Below are 21,999 nucleotides of genomic sequence, written 5' to 3'. Positions count from 1 at the left end.
GTTTGCTAAGATTTTAACATGCATGAATGTTGAATTTGTCAAATAACCTTTCCTCTTTCTATTGAGATAATCATATGATGTTTCTCCTTTATTTTATTGATGTGTGAGTTATAGCAATTGATTTTTGAATGTTAAACCAATCATGCATTCTTGGAATAAGCCCACTTTGATTATGATATATTATCTTTTTCATGTATTGTCTAGATTGGTTTGTTAATGTTTTGTTTAGGATTTTTGCATCTGTGTTTACGAAGAGATTAGTCAGTAGTTTTCCTTTCTTGAAATGTCCTTATCAGGTTTTGGTATCATGATTATGGTGGCCTCATAAAACAACCTGAATAGTGATCTCCCCCTTTTTCCCCCCCTTTTTATCACTATTCACTAAGAGTAGTTTTGTAATATCAGTGTTATTTCATCCTTAAATTCTCAGTAGAATTTACCAGCAAGGGACCTGGGGCTGAAGTGTTCTATGTGGGAATGTCTTTTTCCTCTGTTGCTTTTAAGATACTTCCTTTGTATTTGGTACTTGGCACTTTTACTTGATGTGCCTAAGTGGATTTTCTTTATATTTTTCTTGCTTGGGGTTGAGAGAACTTCTGGGATATTTGACTTGATGGTTTTCATTAGTTTTTTTAAAAAATCAAAGGCATCTAGCACAATGCTCTGTAATACCTGCTGAGTAAACAAAGAAGCATATTTCTCAGTAAAGCAGCCTTATGGAGAAATGCAGAACCTAAAAATGACTCTGCCTCTCTGCCACAAAGTAATTAATGCACAGAAAGTGCTTCTAACAGTGCCTGGCATGGAGGACGTACTGCATACATTTCATGACTATTGTTATTGCTTTTGTTGTGGTATTCTCTTCTCTGCCATATTAATATGTTTCTTTTTAATGATAGAGGAAATCTGAAATCCCTTGGTATTAAGTAAACAAAAGGCCAAGGCACACTGTAAACTATCATGATCAACACTTATAAACCAAGATCAAATTCATAAACCATGCATTTGATAAACTGAGCTTAGAATCCAAGGTTTATATTTTCTCTCTTTTTTTGTTTTTTGAAAGAGTTAATTAATTAATCTGTCACTTTTCCAGTGGTTTCCCTCACCTGTGGCTGTGGCATTAAATTACTTTTGAGTTCTCCCAAGTGACAAATTAGCCATCTAGCTTGAGGTAGTGGATAATTATCTAGTGGATAATTGTGTCTCTTACTAACACCCTTGGAGATTGTTTTAGAATTAAGTAATTTTGTCTTACAAGAATGGACATGTTTTTGTTCAAATAAGAGAGCATATTTTTCAGTGATATAAATAGTAGTATTAGCATTGACCGCAACAGAAATTTAGACCTTTGTTTTAAGGATATTAAGTACATAAAATCCTATAAATAGAAGTTAGATGATGTTATTGAAACTGCTAAATTGAAATTAAAGAATTATTGTCATTTTAGAAAATATTTGGTATCGTGATTATGTTTTTTAAAGATTTCTTATTTTCTTTAGACCCATACTGAAATACTTATGAATTGATGAAATATGTACCTTGTTGAATAAATAAATGAATGCACTTTGCTTAATCATGATTATTGGTTTTTAGTGATCTTTGGAGGAAGTTATTCGGAAATTGAGGAAATTATTCGGAAAAGATAGACGTGTAGAGGCCAAGAGATTGCATAGGTCATGAGTAGCATTTTATTATGAAAAAGGGGATATTGTTAGTATGAAGAAGTATGAGTAATTCAAAGGATTGTATGAGTAATTGTTCCAAACTGCCAAATATTAGCTTACCAGCAATAATTCAAATTGTATAAGCAGTAGGTGGGCCAGGAAATTTGAATTCTCAACAAACACTCCAAGAGACTCATGCAGTTGTCCTGGAAGTAGATTCAGGCCTTATGCTATAAAAGGAGGGAAGACAGAAATAAACTAGGAGGTTGGGATTAACATATACACACTACTATATACAAAATAATCAACAAGGACCTACTGTATAGCACAGGGAACTCCACTCAATACTCTGTAATGAACTATATGGGAAAAGAATCTGAAAAAGAATAGATATATGTATCTGTATGACTAAATCACTTTGCTGTACACCTAAAACTAACACAATATTGTAAATCAACTATATTCCAATATAAAATAAAAATTAAAAACAAACAAAGAAAGAAAAACATAAAAGCTAAAAAGAAGGGAAGACTTGGGACTTCTCTGGTGGTCCAGTGGCTAAGACTCCACGCTCCTAATACAGGGGGCCTGGGTTCGATCCCTGGTCGGGGAACTAAATTCCACATGCTGCAGCTAAGAGTTCACATGCTGCTACTAAAGATCCCTCAGGCCACAACGAAGATCCCGAGTGCTGCCACCAAGACCCGAAGCAGCCAAATAAATAAATAAATAAATAAAATTAAAATAAAAACAGCTGTAAAAAAACCTGATGAAGAGAATAGGTCAAGCTGCATTATCCTTAAAAAAAATAACAGGGAAGAATACAGAAAAAGGAGGGAAGACAGAAAAGATGGAGACAGACATAGATTGGGAGAGTTTGTAGTGGGAGGATAAAGGAACGTGATCATATTGCTTCTGTCTGTTTAATAAAACATGAGATCATTTGGCTCATTGTAGTGGGGCAGGGATTTTGGAGCTTTCAGAGAGAAGAGAAGGTATGGAATACGCAAAATGCAGAGGGTGTGAAGCATAAGGAAATTGTGTGTGCTATGGAAATAGAATAGACTTACAGGCAGATTTGAGAGATGGTAGGTGTCCCAGTGTGGTGAGGTAATGAACACCCACTGCAGGAAGAGTGACCAGATTACTCTCCCCCTTGAGCTGCCTTGGATGGTTCTGGTCCCTATACCACGTTCCATTTCTATACGACCTGACTCTCTGGGTGGTTGTGAAATTACTGTTTCCATTGTTATTATTTATATACTTAAAATAAATAAACTTAGAGGCAAGGGAGGCCAGGTTAAAACATTGACCTGGGAGTAAAACATTCCAGCTCTTACTCCCCAAAGTATGCAGCTCTTCAATAAGCGAGAGTCGCTTGAGATGATCCAAGTGGACTCCTTCTATGTGAAATGAAAAGAAATTGTCTTTCACATGCTGAAAACTGAAGTTTTCTCTTTTCATAGGCGTCTACTTCAGACTCCTAGTGTGGCTGCATGCTCTGCCCTCCTGCTCTGAGCCCAGTTCATCTGTACAGCCTCTGCCTTCAGCTGTAACTGAAAATAATTTATTACAAAACATAATTTGGGTTATAATAACTCTGTAACAAGTATAAAAATAAAATCTGATTGTAACTATAAGCAGACTCATCAAAAAAAGTAGAAAAAATTGCTTTGGGCTAATATTTGAAAGACCTCTCTGGACTATGTTTTGTACAATTGTAGCATAAGATGATAGAGCAACTGACATTTCAACAGGTCAGTACTAATAAAATGGTTTACCCAAAGCCAGATTTTTTCATTTCATTATCAGTCTGGTTCATGTTCTTTACTAGTATTAAATATGTTGTTCCCAGGCATCCTTCAGCCTGTAGCTTCTTCACTACCTTTCCTCAAGTCTGTGCCAGATAAACAGCAAAGTTAAAAGAAGAGTTACTATGAATTTAGGGTTTTTGTTAATTGCTCACTGCAGAGATTTTCTTTCCCTGGATCATGTGGCTTTTCCTCATTCCTCCCTCCATTTTCATAGCACGCTTTTCTCATTAAGGTCAATGTGTTTTGCCTTCTCAGAATGTCAGGTTCACCCAAGTGAAAAAGAAATGGTTTAGTGTTGTTTGCCTTTTGGAGCTTTCACTACCTCCCTCTGCTACCCTAAGATGAGCAAAAAGAGATTATGATGCTATGAATATAAAGAGTTCTTGCTCACTACTTGTGGAAAACAATTCCAGGTCCTCCTTATTTCAAAGTACCTTATTTTCTTCATCTTTTAAAATTTAATTGTGTCCACACTTTGTACTTGAATCTTATACTGTAATTTTTAATGCTAACCGTTTCTAGAATCCCCTACCAAATAAATGGTAAATGTAGCATTCCAGTATATTCCTTCTCCTCTCTCCTAATCTAACTCTGTAGTTCTTTGAAGAAATTCATTTTATAAATTACCTCAGTAGTAGCCAGATCTCATAGGGATTTTTTTAAAGCATTAGGATTGGTTTAATTTTCTTACTTGTTCCTGTGATTCTGATGACATGGGAAGAGTCAGGGAAAATAGAGGGTTTTTCTAGCAATGGTTTTTTTTTTTTTTTGGTACGCGGGCCTCTCACTGTTATGGCCTCTCCCCCTCTCCCGTTGCGGAGCACAGGCTCCGGACGCGCAGGCTCAGCGGCCATGGCTCACAGGCCCAGCCGCTCCGCGGCATGTGGGATCTTCCCGGACCGGGGCACGAACCCGTGTCCCCTGCATTGGCAGGCGGACTCTCAACCACTGCGCCACCAGGGAAGCGCTCTAGCAATGATTTTTAAACTACTAGATGTAGCATATATAAGTACTTTCAAAATCCTCTCTTTTTGTCTTTTTAAAGTAGTTAAATGTGCCCTAAGTTTACTGCTGAGTAAGGTTGTAGTAAAGAAACTTTGTAGTAAGGTTGAAAAATCTGAAACACATTTTCATCCTAGCTGTTCCTTTAGTTGGCTCATTGTCTGAATGCTATCTCATCCTGCAGTTTCCAGAGGATGGAATGAGAATTTGCTTCCTAGGAGAGCCTGTGGCTTAGGCCCATTTAAGTTCTCATATTTGATTATCATTATATTTAATGATAGAGAATGCTTAAACACGCTATCAATCATTTTGGAAACATTATATAGTAATTATTTGGTACTGCCGTATATAGGTACCAAAGTGATTATCATTTATTTTGTTAGGAATCATGAAAAATGACAGATAATCCTTTACAGTAATCATGAAATAAGCAGTACTGTATGAAAAAAGAAAAAGAAAAAAGAAGAGAAGCTTAATAACTGGCGCCTTTTTTCTCTCCCATTTGCTCTTTCACACAGGTACAACTTGGCCAAGTGGAAATCAAATGCCCTATCACAGAATGTTTTGAATTCTTGGAAGAAACAACGGTTATCTATAACTTAACGCATGAAGACTCCATCAAATACAAGTACTTCTTGGAACTTGGCCGTATTGATTCCAGCACCAAGCCATGTCCTCAGTGCAAGCACTTTACAACCTTCAAGAAAAAAGGACATATTCCCACCCCTTCCAGATCAGAAAGCAAATATAAAGTAAGCATGTTCACCAGAGTTGTGGGTTAGATGGCACATGTTGGGAGCAGCCAGATTAGGCCAACTTGTGGTAGGCATTAAGTGGGCTTCCTTCCCTTATCGGAGTCCAAGGTGAGTATACAATGGCTATGATTCTGAAAACCTATGGTTTGGGGTTGCTATGATTATCATCGTTAGAGCACTACTGAGGATTTAATTAAACTTCTTTGGCTTTAACCTGTGTAAAATTTACTAATTGAAAGACTAATCTTTAAAGTAATTATCATTGCTATTACTAAATATTAAATAAATTCTAAGTCTTTTAAAACTTTTTAGTACAAGCTTAAATTTTTCAGTGAACCCAATGTGAGTCTCCTCCGGTTCTGTCTATAATAAGTGAAAATAGTATAATATGCTATTTATTCATTTATTCAGCAAATACAAAATGCCAGTATATGCTAGGCAGTGTGCTAAGTTTTGGGGATACAGTGACAAATGTGACACAGTCCTTGCTCATAAAGATGTCTAATGAAGGTGAGAGAGACATATGTTCTAAAATGACAGTTCAATATGAGTAGTCAAAAAACAAAAACGTGAAACCCAGTACACTTGTGCTTTGAGAACACTGACCGAGGAGGGGGGCTAGCATGTCAGGAAAGGCTTCATGGAGAAGATGCAGTTCTCTAGGCAGATAAACAGTGGAGAGCATTTCAGAGCAAGGGATGAGTAAGCGTCAGGCCTGGAGGCTGAGGCAGGCATGTTGGAAATGAGTGCTTGATAGAGCTAGGGAGAGAGAGTAGCGGGGAGGCAGCTGGTCAGGTATTTAAGAGCAGATCATGTTGAGTCTTTTACACTGTGCTCAGGCTTGAGTTTAGTTCTGTGGGCATTGCAGGAAGATCATTCTGGCAGCATATAGAGGATGTCAGAGGAGGGCAAGACTGAAGGCATGGAAACCATGGCAACAACTGTGGGAGCAAATCCTTGATTCACAGCCCTAACTGTACATTAGAATCACCTGGCGAGCTTTTAGACACACCAGTGTCTGGTCTCCAGCCCACAGCCCTCTCCCCAGAACAACTGTCTTGCAACTTTTTGAACCTCACCAGGTGATTCTAATATGTAGCAGAATTGGGAACCTTTGCAGTAAATGAAGCAGAAATCAATACAAACTAGATGTTGTTGATCATTAAACAATTAAAATCGTTGGTAATAGGTGAGGGATGAAAGAGCTCAACCTAAAGTGAAACTGTTAAGCAGCTCTCAAGAGAAATAAAGCTACTGCAGAATTTGGGGATGGTTATTGTTGTTACTCTTATTTACTCTTACAGAAAAGATGATCTATAACAGAAGAGGTAAATTATCCATCCCCCTGTTCTCTATTCTACATAGTTCTACACAATTCCTGAAACAATGATTTTTACTGTTTAGTTTATATGTTTAGCTTAATGTTTATATAGCATTTTCATCATTAAACTCCAAGTTCTCACATTAGTATTAACTACCTGATTCACATGCCCATACCTGTCTGGATATTATGAGTAAAGGGAGTGCAGGCATGGATACTCCAGCAAAGCCACTGTGATATTCATGATTACAGTATAGCACCCTAAACTGAGACTAATATCATCATTCTTTGGGGCTAAGCAATGGATATTTGTTAGATTTGCTGTATTTTTTAAAATTCAGTTTTCCCAATAACAGAACCCACTTCCAAATTGGTATAGTTTGTCATAACTTTAAGAGCAGTGAGTTCAAGTACTTGAATAAAATAACTTGAGTCATAAGGCAACAGAAATAGAAAAAATAGACATTACTGCTAATGTCTAACATGTCTGAGCAATTTAAACTCTCTTCGTAATATTGCTTAGAGCCTAAATTGTGTTTTGTATCTATTAATAAAACCCTTGTAATGTATATTTCAATATTATTCTTTGTGAGTCGAGTTATAATGTCCTGATCCAAGATGTCATTCTTTGAGCATTTATTATGGTTTCTGCTATCAGTTCAGAAGCACTTAACATACAAGGTTAAAATTGCTTGAAAATATTATAGCTGTTTTATAGCAGGAAATACCTTTGAGTATATCACATATGAAATTTGAGATATAAAATATCATGTTTGGGTACTTCATTTGAATAGGTTTTTGTAAATTTTTTGTACACTGCAGGTGGAAAAGGGATAAACAGAATATATCAACAAGCAGTAACAAGACCTTTTAGTTACCAGTTTAACCTTCTAGGATAAACTGATCCCTCACACAACATCTTCTGGCAAAAATTTAGTAAATAGAGCTTTTCATTATGTTCTGAACGCAGTAAAACTCTTACTGTATGAAATAGTACAAGCATATTCCTGAATTGAGAAATTTACATTGAGACAACCTTGCCTTTGGTCAAATCCAGTCTTTTTCATTCATAACATTTGCCTTCTCATCCCTGCAACTCATGAAGCCCAAAAGTTTTACCACTCCATTTCTACAAGATTGATTTCAGTTTCCATTTAGAAGTCTAATTTCTAACCTAAACAGTTCCTATAATTTATTAATGCAGCTCCAAATGAATGTTAGTACAGAGAACAAGTTAGCATCGAGAAAATAAAAATGTTGAAGTTATGGTTGTAATGGTTCTCAGGTGATGCCTGGAGACAGACACATCACCAGCGCCTGAAGGTTTTCTCCATGGCAATTATCAGATAAGATTTTATGGTGTATTCGTGTGGTTATTTGCTTAAAGTCTCTCCCACTGGTCTCTAGGAGACCAGGTCCAGACTTGCTTACTGCTGATAACCTGTGTCAAGCACTTTGGTAGAGTATTCTCTCAAAATATATGTCTTGAGGGAACGAATAAATGGGCCAATGCATAATAAATGTGGGTGGAATATGCTGAGAGCACAGGAGAAGAAAAGACAGGAGAGATTGGGAAGGCTTCAGTAAAGGGCAAACACATTAAACTAAGCCTTGAAATGTTGAATTTGCCATGCTAGAAACGGTGGGTCAGAGCACAGGCTTCAAACCAAATTTAAATTCTCAGCCTGCCATATGCTAGCTCTGTAACTCTGAGTACAGTTTCTGCATCTTTTACTGGTGGTAGTAATAATACCTGTCATAAGAGTGTAATAAGGATTAAACAAGTTCACACATATAAAGTGCTTAGCACCATGTCTGATATATCCTAAGTGCTCAACACATGCTAGAAATTATTATACTTATTATCACTATCAGGCAAAGGCAGCAGAATGAACAGCCCTGGGTTATTAGGGAAGGGACTGAGGAGTCAAAAAGAATAGAGGTGGAATAAAAGATGGGGTGACTGATGGATGGTCAGAGTAAAGAGGGGTGAAACAGACTGTGTCTTGAGAAAGAGGAGCAGGTTTGGGGAGTAGAAAACTAATTCATTTGAAGTGTGGGATAAAGTTAAGTTTGAAGACCCTTTGGGGCATCAAAGAGATATCCAAGAAGCATGGATCTAATGCTAGGAGTGATCTGATGGAAAGCATTAATATTTGAGGAGGGGAGGAGGTCCCTGAATTCACAGAAATTAGAAATATATGTTTTGAGAGGTGGGAAAAGTTACAGTTTCTCACGGGAGAGGGGAGCGGATTGCAGATACTTAAAGGTACTTATTTCACTCCTAGGAGTTTTACTGAGGTAGGGGCAGTTCTGGGTGTCCTTCTTATTTCCAAGTGTAGGCCAAGAAACGATCGCCCTTTTCATATTGATTTGGAGTAAGTTGAAGGGCATATGCATAAATCAACACAGGGAACGTGTTGGAGATAATCCTCTTTATGGTTTCCTTGAGGCAAAACTAATAATAATCCCCACTCTTCTCCCACAAATATTAAGCAGAACCTTGATAATTCACAAAACAGTGCTTTGACTCATCATAAGGTGAAAAAAGCCAATAAAATGTCCTGAGAAAGGTCCCTCTATGTTCTTACCTTGTATATTATGCATTACTTTTTCTCTCTTGTAATCATAAATTTGCTGGGTTGAAATCACAGTTTATATTATACTTTTTTTTTTTTTTTTTTTCCTTGCGTTATGCGGGCCTCTTACTGTTGTGGCCTCTCCCATTTGCGGAGCACAGGCTCCGGACGCGCAGGCTCAGTGGCCATGGCTCACGGGCCCAGCCGCTCCGCGGCATGTGGCATCTTCCCGAAACGGGGCACGAACCCGCGTCTCCTGCATCGGCAGGCGGACTCTCAAGCACTGCGCCACCAGGGAAGCCCAAAATCACAGTTTATATTATAAAACTGCACAAATACATTATTTGCCCATGCGGAAAAGAACTTTTCTAAGGTCTTTAAGAGTATAATCAAGTCAATGGGTTTGTTGTTCCTAATTGGTGTACTTTAAAATATGCTTAAGTGAAAGGCTGGAATTCTAGTAATACCCAGCTTACCCTCTTCCTTTGTCAGTTATTCAAACCTCGATGACCTGTCCTAAACTCCAGAAAGATACCTCTTTGGACTGCTTCCCCGACTCCCTTACCATCTCAGTCTCTATTTGGGTTCAACCAAGGGTTGGCATTGGCAGGGAGGATGGAAAGGAGAATAGTTGATGCATTACTTCCTTCCTTCCTTCCTTCCTAATTCAGTGCCAAAGCTCTGGCAGTAGCTATGTCCCTCCATGACTGTGGCTTCCCCCTAGGTAGTCCCTCCCCCATGTTTCTAATTCTCACTAGGCTCCAGAAAATTCTTCCTTCCCTTGTCTCTTTGGCCCTAGGGATGGCAATGGTTTCCCACTATTTCTGCTTCTGGGGGCCTGCCTTTCCTTTGTTTATTCAAATCCCAGCTGTACCTCTTCAGTTGTACTTCCAAAGAACAATTCTCATTTATATAGAAATAGATAAAAAATAAATGAATAAAATGTGCTTAAGCTTCCTTCTTGTAAATGTGATTTGAGAAATTTTTTCCATCTATAAAAATGTTTAAAGCTTTCACATGAAAGTGTGGTTAGCATGCTGCTCTGCTCTTCTGTTTTCCCTCGACACCATCACTTTAGGTTGACAGTGTTTACAAACTGGGAGTCAGATTGTGCATCAGCCTGGCAAGATCAGTTTAGCTTACGACACACAGTGAATTCTCTTGGCAGTAATGCATCATCGATGTCAGGAACCGATAGAAAACAAGTGTAGTTTCTTAAAGGATTGTTGCTAGCATAGATTTGTGAGGGAGATAAAGATAAAAGTCCTTTAGCCCAGTTTAAAGAAGCCATCTTGTGGGGGAGGGATAAATTAGGAGGTTGGGATTAACATATACACACTAGTGTATATACAATAGATAATCAACAAGGACCTACCGTATAGCACAGGGAGCTCTACTGAATATTCTGTAATAACCTAAGTGGGAAAAGAATCTGAAAAAGAATAGATATATGTATATGTATGACTAAATCACTTTGCTGTACACCTGAAACTAACACAACATTTTAAATCAACTATACTCCAATATAAAGTAAAGATTAAAAAAAAAATAAAGAAGCCATCTTAAACAAAGGGTGTGTTATATATGTTTGCACTAAACAAATGTATAGCGCTCAGCTATGATGCAAGCCTACTAAGTTTTATTAGGATGCGTTTCTCCCTCTAGTTACTAATGAGATGCTTTGCTAAAGTTGTTCTTTGTTTCCTGTCTTGATGCATAAGTTAGCCATAATATTTTATAGAGTCTTTACTTGTACTTGGAACTTGTAGCAACAAAAGCCAAATATTGGAATTCATTTGAAATTTTAGCCTTCATCTGACCTTGAAAAAGAAAAAACTACAATAATTGTAATAATAGCGGCTCATGGCTACCATAAATTGACCAGCCATGGGATTGAGAACTGTCTGTTTTTTTCACTTTATCACATCATCCCTTGTATCTTCAGCACAAGAGACAAGTGAAGAATCATTTCTCTTTGACGACCTGCTGAATAGTGGGTAAAAGTAAGCCAAGCCTTGCGCCCATTATGAAATGATCTGGAAGATGTTAGGACTGTGCATTTCTCACCTACTTTACTCTGTATTTCTACTTTTCCATATTTGCCATCTCCGAACTGTAAGGGAACCCCATGCATTAGTCTAAATGCCTACCAGGTGACCATTCAGACACTGAACACTTCCATTGTTAGGGAACTTGCTACTTATAGAATCATTCCCTTCCATTTTGAAAGATTCATTGTTACCTTCAGGCTGAGATCTCTTTCTCGTGCTTCACCTATTGGCTACAGAGAATACTCCCATTTTCTCACGTACACTCTGTACTTAAAGGCCTCTTGCTTCTTTCCGTGGGTATCTCTGTGAGATGTTCGCCTTTTGTGTTGTGTTCAGAATAGCTGTCCTTTTGAAAACAGGATGATGCCATCCTGCTCTGGCTAGTGAATTTGGGTTATGCAAATCAGAGCAGAATCTTCCAGTACACTTTATATTCATCTGTGAAGAGGTGGAAGAAGTAGACTCAGATATTCCTCTGGGCCTTACTCTCTAGGTTTAGAGGAAGAGTCTATAAGTGCTTAAAGATGATTCCTGGCAATACAAGCAAGATGGGTTAGTATGGAACAGTGATTCTCAAATTAGGGAGAGGGGAAGGACTCTTTTCAAAGAACAAAACCCCCATATTCCCAAGTTCCGATATACTCTGCTCTAGAAAAGCACGCCTCTCCGTCGAACATAAAAGCTAGTATTGAAGTGAATGTATTGTGCAATAAATAGTGTGTTGCACATGTAAAAGGAGCCTGGAAACCATAAGAGGGATGTCGGTAAGGTTATTTATATGAATAAACACTCTATCTCCATTTAGGTTATCTTGTCATGAGTTACTATGCATTCTTGTCCTTATTTGGTCCCCAACCTTTAGGAAAGTTTCCCTTTCATTTTCCAGTTTAGTTTAAGCTATGCTGTAAGAAATTAAGGGAAGGCTCACTTGACCACCTTTGGACTATGTTTAGGGAGCAGTGCCTCCTGAAGCCCATGTGTTATTGGCACTACATTCAGGGAGAGGTTCCCAAGTAGGAGGTAAAATCTTAGGGAATAAAATCAAGGCAAGAAGTCAAGTCATCTTTCCCACTTGGGGAACCTTCCCCCACTGCCACTCTTGCTCTAGGATTTGATCTTATAAGGGAGCAGATCGTGCTTCCTTGAAAGTATTTGAGGTCATGCATGAGAGACTTCTTTTCTCCTCTCTGTAATACCCAGCACTCCCTCACAGTCTTCGTCTCTTCAAGAAAACCTCCTTAAGTTGTTACAAAACTTTTTATAACTACAAGATGTCGTGATTATTTACATGTATATTGATCAGTTTCTTTAGGACATGCTAGTCAGACAGCCGTAAGTTCTATACGGTTCGTATAAGAAGTTTCTGGACCACAGTGTGTTTTGAAAGACACATCAGGAGTATAGGAACCTTAATGTAAGACTAATTGGACCCTGTTTTGGGGCACGTCTGCAAGGCTCAGGGTTGACCCAGCTGAAGTGACACCTCTGTTCGGGCCCCACTGGAGCACTTACTATTTCCCCAATGCACCGTGTGCTCTCAGGCCTCGATGGTGGCTCAGGCTGGACTCTGCCTGAAGTGTTATCCTGTCACTTGTCCCAGTGACATCCCACTTATCTTCCAAGGCCATATTCTCTCTGACTTCTACTCTTTAGCCTTCCCTGAAGCACATTTCTCGTGGCACCCTCTTGTCCAAGCGTCTACTCTAGCAGTTGTTACGTGGTTTTATAGCTCTTGGGGTTTATTATATCTATCTGCCTTCAGTAATTTTTTTGAGGACAGTATTTTCATTCTTTTTGATGTGCCTAAAATCAGTTCACTCAGTATCTGTTACTTGAAGGTGCTCAATAAATATCTGTTGAATGGGCAAATGAATTGATGCATGTTTCATTCTTGAGTATTTGTCTTCCTCTGAATTTCTAATAAAGCAGATTCTTCTTGGAAAATCGAGTTAATTCATATTGGCAGTGCTACATTTATACATGGATGTTGTCTAATATTTTGAGTTTGATAAGTAATCATTTTGTGATTTATTTAAAATAATTATGAGTATAGGAGTGTATAGTATTTAGGCAAGAAAAGACTTATTTGGCGTGCTCTTTGGTTTTGAATTCTGTTTCTGTTATGTGGGTTATTTCTTTATTGGCATGATGAACTGTCAAGAGAAAATACCGTTTGCTTCAGGCAAGTGGTTTGGTTTAATTTGTCATCTGAGTGTCACTGTAGCCCAGAATTCTAGAAAAACTAAGGGAATTCAAAAGTAAAAAAAAAATGTAATATGAGGTTCTTTTATCGTTCATGGATTATAGAACAAGTTAGTCAAGATTCCTAACTCTGATAACTTTATTTTTGAAACACTTGTAGCCTTGCCTCTTGTAGCAGAGTTTGCACATTAATCATGATGTTCAGTAAAATGTTACGTGGGTAAAATATTTAGTAAACATCATTTGGTAATCTAAGAAGCAATGATACCATCTCAGCCACTGGTCATCAATTAGATGTGTTGGGTTTTCCTGGAATTCATGTAATGTTAGCCAATATGCAGTACTTGCTCTGTGCAAAATAATTCATTTTACAAAGAACTTACTGAGTGCCTACCATGTGCCACAAGTTCTGTGTTGCTTAACTCAGGAAACACAGAGTGAATGAGAAGCAGCCTTTGCCCTCAGTGAACCTGTAGGCTGTTAGGGAGATTAGATAGCTATGTGTAATGTAGCTGTAATGTAAGTTCTGCAAGATACTGAATCTGGTTGGGAGAAATAGGGAAGACATCTTGGAGCAAGTAGCGTTTCATCTGGTTAAGATTTCAATAGATAGATTGTGTTCACTGGACCTTCTCCAATTACAAGAAGCAGAGCTTTGCTGTCTTTCAAGCCCCCTCACTTAACGTGTTTTACTATAAGGTTGCACGGGAAATAGTAAGAAGGGCAAGAAAGCAGTCTCAGCTGCCACCCAGGCGGGCCTCGTGGAGAACCAGACACTAGCTCTGAGGACATGAGAGCCCCTCTGTTGTGTTACTAGAAGTGAAAATGACTGCTGTTCCCTTCTCCAGTGATCTGCACTGTGTTCACTTAGCTTTTCTCTCTTTGCCTCTGCAGCCAAGGTAGAGTACATGTGTATCCCTTTTTCATTCCTCAAGAGAGAAAATCTGTCTTGGCTAATCTCTGTTCAACAAAGAACATGCTCTGCCCAAAGCTCCTGCCAGCCACGTCGTAGGCTTCTTGCCCACAAGTAGATCCCTGCTTTTAGCCTGGGGACTCATCCCTGGTGTAATCAGTTGTGGCCAGTGCTGTGGGGTCACATGATATAGAGCAATGCTCTCAGACTTTTAACATGGGGACGAAAATGCAGGCTCTGGTTCAGTAGGTCGGGGGTGTGACATGAATTCTTTGTCTCCAACAAGCTCCCAAGTGTTGCTGATGCCGCCGCTTCCCCAGCTACACTTTGAGTAGCCAGCGTAGAGTGTGGTGACCTCTGTGTGAACATGACTCAGGAGGCAGGCACTCTGTGTGGGAGGGCTGTGGCTGTGAGATGGCATTTCGTGTGGAGGAAGATGCAGTGTTCATGTCTACAATTTTGAATATGGTTACGGTTGGAATGAATAAGGCATCTTCAAACCAAAAAGTCAGTATTTAAACAATTCAGGTGCAGTCTTTGAATAACAAGGTGGTTGGGATTGGTGATTAGTCCTTGTATTATTTTAATCCAAAGCAAGGCAGTAGTTATTTTAATGTTTTCAGTGAGACAGTAAGCAGGCGAGTCTGAATTTAAATTATTTATCTTCACTTGAGAGCTTGCTGCAAAACTCCTTTCATAGTTTGCAACCAAGTCTGTGTTGTCTGTGAGGGTCGGCAGTGAAACTTAGTTGTTTATTATGTGAAGTTGGAAGCCAGAGTCCCTGGGAAGGACACCGAGTATTGGATTCCTTATCATTCTTAGGAGAACCTACATTTCTAATTGTCTTCATTAGAGATCCATAGATATGATAGTTCAGCACTTGGTCACAGAGATCCTTGAAGCATTATAATGCCTGACATCCTTTGAGTTAATCCCAGTTTCAAAGCCCCCATTACAGTCATTCTTCTACTATTCATTTCATAAGTATAATCTAAGACTGATTGAAAACCAAAGAGGTTTGTTTTTTTTTTAATTTAACAATGCTAGAGTTCAGTAATTTAGAATTATGTATAATGTCTAATGGGAGAGAACGGAATTAAACATTCCAGCCCTTCTGACGTAGTGGCAGAAGCAGGAGGAAAAGTGAGTCTTTTCGACTTCCCCGTTTCATTCATTACATTCAAAAATTACATTCACGTAGGCCCCAATGTGATATTCACATGTATTCTTCATTGTTTTAAGTGATCTTTTTACATTGCTTTATTATCTGGAGTTTACCCACTTCGACTCATTCTTCTTACTTTAAAAATAACTTATTTTAACTTTAATGATCAGAAAAGGCAAAAATGGCTATTTTAAATGACTAAATAGTATCATCCTTTTTAAAAAAAAACAAACAAGGGGTCTCCTAATTTATGGGAGTAAAATCTTGAAAGGGATTTTCAAAATTCACCTTATGTTGATAGTCATATAGAATTCTGATTTACTGAATAGATTAACCACATGACCTTCTTTGACTTTTACACTTTGGTTTTCAGTCATCAAAGCAAGAATGCTGTTTAGTATGAGGAATTGTTTTGGCACAATGAAAAGAAGGCTGGCCTTGAAGTCAGACAACTTTACTTGCTATGTTTCTTTGGGCAAGTTATTTAATCTCTGTGAGCATTAGTTTCCTCATCTGTAAACTTATGATGTTCATATCGACTTTACAGCATTATTTTGTTGATAAAGATAAATTATGCGTGTTATGCAGCAGTATAAACATTACCATATAACAGCATTTTAATAAATAAACGTGAAGAGTTTTAGAGTTTTATGACAAAATACTATTTTGTTTTGATATAAAGTAAAAGAGAAAGTATTTTTGTTACTCATATTTGCATAGGAATAACATTATCTATTCTTGACATAGATGAATACTGCCGTGCTTTGAGGTATAAACATAAGAGCTGATTGTAATTGCCACTCAGTTAATCTATAGATTGGAACCACCATTGTCAAAAAAGTGGTTTTCCAAAAAAGAAAGTAGTGATATTGTATACAATTTACCAAAAGAAATTCTAACTAATCTTCAAAGTGTAGTCAGTAAATTCAATCATGCTCAGTGAAGTAATTTGCAGGAGCACAGAGAATAGTCAGTTGTTTATAGTGAGACATTTTATTAATTCACTTTAATCAAACAGAACTGGGAAAGTCAAGTTATGCTCATGTTCTTAGAGAGTAAGGACCAGAAATATGGTGACAGAATGGGATGCTGCACTGTTATTCAAAATACAGGAAGTCAGATAAAGTGTCTTTCATGTCAAGTGGAAGACAGATATTTTCAAAACATACACATGCATTTTCACATACACCTCCACATGGTGAACATACGAAGACATCTTCTGATGGTTTCCTAGGGTACAGGCCACAGGACCACCATACGTATATATTTCTAATAAGATCCTTTATATTATTTTTATAATTAACCTCCCTTAGATTAATAGCAAACCATGGATAGCCATTATCATAGCAAATGCTGGTATAGTAGTTTATTTGCTAGTGCATTTTTCATTTGATGAAGCATCTGTGGAGCTTTGATTTTATAAAAGTGAATGAAGCCATTGGTAAGAAGAGCGATGGAAATGCCTGGAAAATTGGTTCAAGGGACAGGCGAGTTCAAGGGCAGAAGCCTGAGCGTGGATTTGGGGCATTGTGAGCCTTCAGATTTTACTCTGTGCTTCAATCTAGGGGTTTTTCTTACGGCCAAATTGATTTCCAGAATATCCGAAGGGTTTAATTCTAGTGTGGTCTACAAACAGTCAAATCACCCATGCCAAAGCAATTCTTTCCTCCTTTAATAACAGAACAGTCATATCTTATTCTAGTTTCAGTTTTGTACAGGGGGAGGTATTTTAAATTTGGACCAATTATAACCTTTTAGCTAATTTCCCTAAGCATCACCATTCTTATCTTTTAAGACAATTTAATATATCTACTAGTACTTAATATTACTTTTCCTTATGCAGATCCAGTGCCCCACTTGCCAATTCGTCTGGTGTTTTAAGTGCCACTCTCCTTGGCATGAAGGTGTTAACTGCAAGGAGTACAAAAAAGGAGACAAATTATTGCGTCACTGGGCCAGCGAAATTGAGCATGGGCAGAGGAACGCCCAGAAGTGTCCAAAGTGCAAGGTGAGACAACCTTTGGGAGGGAAGGAAACAAACACGTGCAGCTGGCTATCACTGAACGATACTATTTACAATATTGAAGTGAAGTCTCTGTATAACTTTCTTAATGCAGACGTAGAGAAAAAGAATATTTGCTGTTTCATTTTAGAAGAGTAATTACATTACGTAACTAAAATGAAGATTTTTATATATAAGCAATGTATATTCTTACATTTCAGAATTTAAGGGGGCTATGTATAAATATGGATCTTAAACTTCAAAATTCTAATTTTCCATTTAAAAATGGAGATATGTGTACAGGAAAAAGCTCATATGAAAATGATATAAAGTATTATTTCTAGTTTGCCAACATGTACTATAATCACGTCTCAATTAGGTAGGCTCTGAATCCTTGTAATCCTTTGGGATTTTTCCCCTCTGCCATTGCTTATCACTTTAGGATTACATTAAACTGGTCATTTCCCTTTTTGTAAATCTGGTGATGTAGAAGCTAAGAGCTAAAATCAGGACTTTATGAATCCCATTTTTCAGTTTTCTCTTGATGATTATGCAAGTAATCAAGAGTTAGCAGGCATTTGAGCAGAGACCTAGATGTTGAAAGTCAACCATGCAGACAGCCAGGGAGCGATCTCCTATAGACAAATCAGCGCGTAAATCCAGCCAGAAAACTTTGGATTTGACTCTTACAGGATAGGGGTCTGTTGAAGTTGGAAATTTTTTTTTTTTTAAAGCTCACTTTAGAAAATTATATGTATGTAAATGCATATGTACACTCCACCATGTGTGGTTTCCATTTTGTGCCAAATTTATTTTTGATTATCATGTCTAAACCGGGCCTAATTTTCTTTCAAGAATAATTTTGCAATTCCTTCCAGGAGACTTAGCACCAACATAAATGAAATTTGAATTATCAGGAAAATTTTTTAAATTAATCATGTGAATGCAGCTTGAGGTAGTAGAAGTATATTCTGAAGCCTATAAATGAGAATAAATATAATGCACAGATTCACTACACCAAATTCACATACTAGTTTATGTGTATAGTAAGTAAAGCATTGCCTGAAATACATGTTATGTTCTTAGCAATTGGAACATGTTATGTTCTTAGCAATTGGAAGAAATTTTTGAAATAGTTTAGATGGCCTGGCTCTTAAAAGTGACGTCTACAGATGTTTGAGTTAAAGCTTTCTTTGTTTTCCATGTAGAAGGCAAATTCATTTACAATTATCCCTTTGATTTTTTTTTTAAACATCTTTACTGGAGTAAAATTGCTTTACAGTGGTGTTTTAGTAAGGCTGCTTCAGATCACTGCATCAATTGCTCCGTAGATTTTTATTTTTTACCCATTGAAGAACAATGGGAAGATGAGGCCTTTCCCCCTTGCTGTTGCCTTTCCAATTTACTCAGAGGTACTGCTCAGTTTCAAACTAAATAAAGGCCAGTAGGAATTCAGGAGCGCTGTTTTAAGTCATTCTGCTTGACACTTTGTTCTTAAGTATACTTTATATCTCTCTGGAAAGCTGTGAAACAATTACCAATTGGCCTGGCTCTAAGAATGAGCGCTAAATGAGGACTACTGCAGCATTATATGTTAGGGATTTTCTGAATGAGTTGAGGTAATACATAAAAACATACATTTGTTACTGTAATCCCTCAATCTAACATTAAATGAACTCGATGTATTGAAAGAAAAAGCACCCAGCTGTAAGGAATTTACTGAATGCACTAACAGCTCCCACAGGTTTTACAAATATAGATAAACAGCTAAGAGGACGCATACATGCTGGTTCTCTTTCGAAATAATAGCTAAAAGGTTGAGGTTTGAAAATGAACTACCTTTTAAACAGCTGAAGGGAAAGGAGCCAAAGAACCCTGGAATGAGTTTACATGACTACCTTGTAGTGGAGAATCTACTTGCTGGTGAGATCCAGGTTCCATAAAATTTAGGTCAGTTTAAGTCATATTTTATGACTCGTTTTGAATACAAATAGTTTCAGGGCTTTTATAAGCATATGACTTTAAAGTTTTGCACTTTCTTAATTGTGATTTTTTTGTCATTGTTTTTGGACCATAAAATTATATTGTTGCCCATGAAGCCTCTCTAATACTAGAAATCCACAAGGAGATGTTATTCAGTGTATTAATATTTTATATTCCAAGGCTTTATTTTTATAAATAATCTTTTAAAATTTATAAATATGAAAAAGGAAGATGCTAGGAATTTATGAAAAAAATTTCACACAATGCTTCCAGGTGAACAAAAGAATTATCATATATTTTCATATGAATATGTTTTCAATAATGATCAAATATGTTTAAAATTTTGTTGTGACCAAAGTATATTTATGTACCCTGCACAGGTGTATTTGCTTAGATTGATTCATAATTTTAATAATTATTTTGATTTTTTTTTTTTTTTTTTTTTTTTTTTTTGTGGTACGCGGGCCTCTCACTGTTGTGGCCTTTCCCGTTGCGGAGCACAGGCTCCGGACGTGCAGGCTCAGCGGCCATGGCTCACGGGCCCAGCCGCTCCGCGGCATGTGCGATCTTCCCGGACCAGGGCACGAACCCGTGTCCCCTGCATCGGCAGGCGGACTCTAAACCACTGCGCCACCAGGGAAGCCCTATTTTGATTTTTAAATGATTGTTTTGTTCATAAATGTCATATAACATATGATAGAAATTTGGAAAAGAGAGGGAAAGAACTCACCAGAATCCTGCCACTCCAGTATACTCACTGTTAACATATTAGTGTCTCCTCGGTCTCTCCCCTATTTAAGTAGCTTTAAAAAAACTAGAATTGTAATATGGGGATAATTTGATATGCTTTGTTTTTCCATTTAACATGTCAAACCTTTCTTATGTTACTAAATAGTTTTTGTAACATTTATTAACTAAGTGATATTTGCTTAAATATCCTTCTGCTATTATTACCAAAGCTGGCTTTGTTGGGGTTCGGGGTTTTTAAAAAAATATCTATATATTATAAATAATGTATTGATATTCATCTTGAATATGTATTTTTCCATATTTTGGACCCTTAAAAGCATATATTCCTGAAGACAGAATTACTAGGTTAAAGGATATCAGTGTTTTCAGTATTTGGTACATAGTGCCAATTTGCTTTCTAAAAAGACTGAAACAATTTATAATTCCACCAGAAAAATCTGAGAACCTATTTCTGTATGATCATTTCTTATTAGCATTTCAAGTATTTTTAAATGCATATTTAATACTTTAAAAATATTTTGTTCTTATATTTTGAATTGTCTTGTTTGCTTTTAGATTGAGTACAAATTCATGTATTTTTGAGTTTGGAATGCCCCTTTTTGAATTATCTGTTCATATCCTTTGCCCACTTGTTTGGGTCAGGTTGGGGATATTTTTTATTATCAAACTATATGAGCTCTCTATTTTCTATTTGAAAATATTAATTCCTTTTCTGACATATTTTCTCCTATCTTTTATTACTGTCTTTTATATCAGTGATAATTTTTTTTAAACTTAATTTATGTATGTGCATTTTTTTAATTTTTAAAAATTTGTGTTTGACCAAATATATCATTCTTTTTATTTTTGGAAAAAAAGAACACACACACATAAACACACACATATATATGATATGTGCATATATTTATATTTATATATCTTTTATAAATGTTTTACTCCTAAGCCTAAAAAGTTATCTATCATCCAGAAGCTTGATAAATGGTCTATTTTCTTTCTTTTTCGTATTTAATTTCTAAATATTTTAACTCTTTGATCTACCCATTACTTATTTTGATGTTTATTATGCATTGGATACATACACTAATTTTTTCCAAATTAATAGCGTCTAATCTAAATGTGTCCCCCTACCCACTGATTTGTAATTTTTCTCTAAACATATGTGAAATTAATATATATAAGAGCTCTTTTCTGAGCTCCCTAATCTTGTAGCTGCTAAATTCTGTGCTTGTACTGGTGAGTGTTAAATGATTATGCTTTTGTAAAATTTTCCCATCCATACAAGGTTTGATAATCAATTCATTATTTCAGTTAGTATTCCAAATAAACCAACTTTTCTTTCATTAGCTTATAATTACTATTTATCCTGTAATGAGTTTTTATCTTTATCTCAAGTGGAAAGATCAGTTTAATAGATGGTATAGTATTATGAAGAGATTTGACTTAAGCTGAGAAATCAAAATTATTATTTATAATTGAATTTTGGCAGACAATCAGAATGAGTATTAAAACATTTTTTTCCCATATACAATCAAGATACTTATTCATAAGTGTGTTTTTTTAATACTAGGGTAAAAATATACAAGCATTTATGGAAGTCATTTATAGGACATTTTTATGAAAAATTAATAGTAGCATAGTAAGATCAACTTTTCTTAGCCATTTTTTTTGAGTCTCATTGCTTCCTTAATTCATAGTATTCTTCAGTCACTTGTGAGACACCAATTTTTATCTTAAAAATGTGCCTTCTATTTTGTATAAATTCTTAACCTACCAGAAATATATGCTAATTTTAAAA

The 21,999-nt window shown here is 36.7% G+C and overlaps 1 protein-coding gene across 1 annotated transcript in view; it reads left to right on the top strand.

The window, feature by feature from the left end:
- RNF217 (ring finger protein 217) overlaps positions 1–21,999 on the top strand; it is a 128,362-nt gene that overhangs the window by 77,999 nt on the left and 28,364 nt on the right. The window contains exons 2-3 of the mRNA XM_007447976.1: positions 5,002–5,235; positions 17,313–17,477. Of these exons, the coding sequence (XP_007448038.1) occupies positions 5,002–5,235; positions 17,313–17,477 (399 nt within the window). The remainder of the gene's footprint in view (positions 1–5,001; positions 5,236–17,312; positions 17,478–21,999) is intronic.

The sequence above is a fragment of the Lipotes vexillifer genome, unplaced genomic scaffold, assembly GCF_000442215.2.
Source record: "Lipotes vexillifer unplaced genomic scaffold, Lipotes_vexillifer_v1.1 scaffold756, whole genome shotgun sequence".
NCBI lineage: Eukaryota > Metazoa > Chordata > Mammalia > Artiodactyla > Lipotidae > Lipotes > Lipotes vexillifer.
Note: the sequence above shows the minus strand (reverse complement) of the source record. Positions and strands in the feature narration are given on the sequence as shown.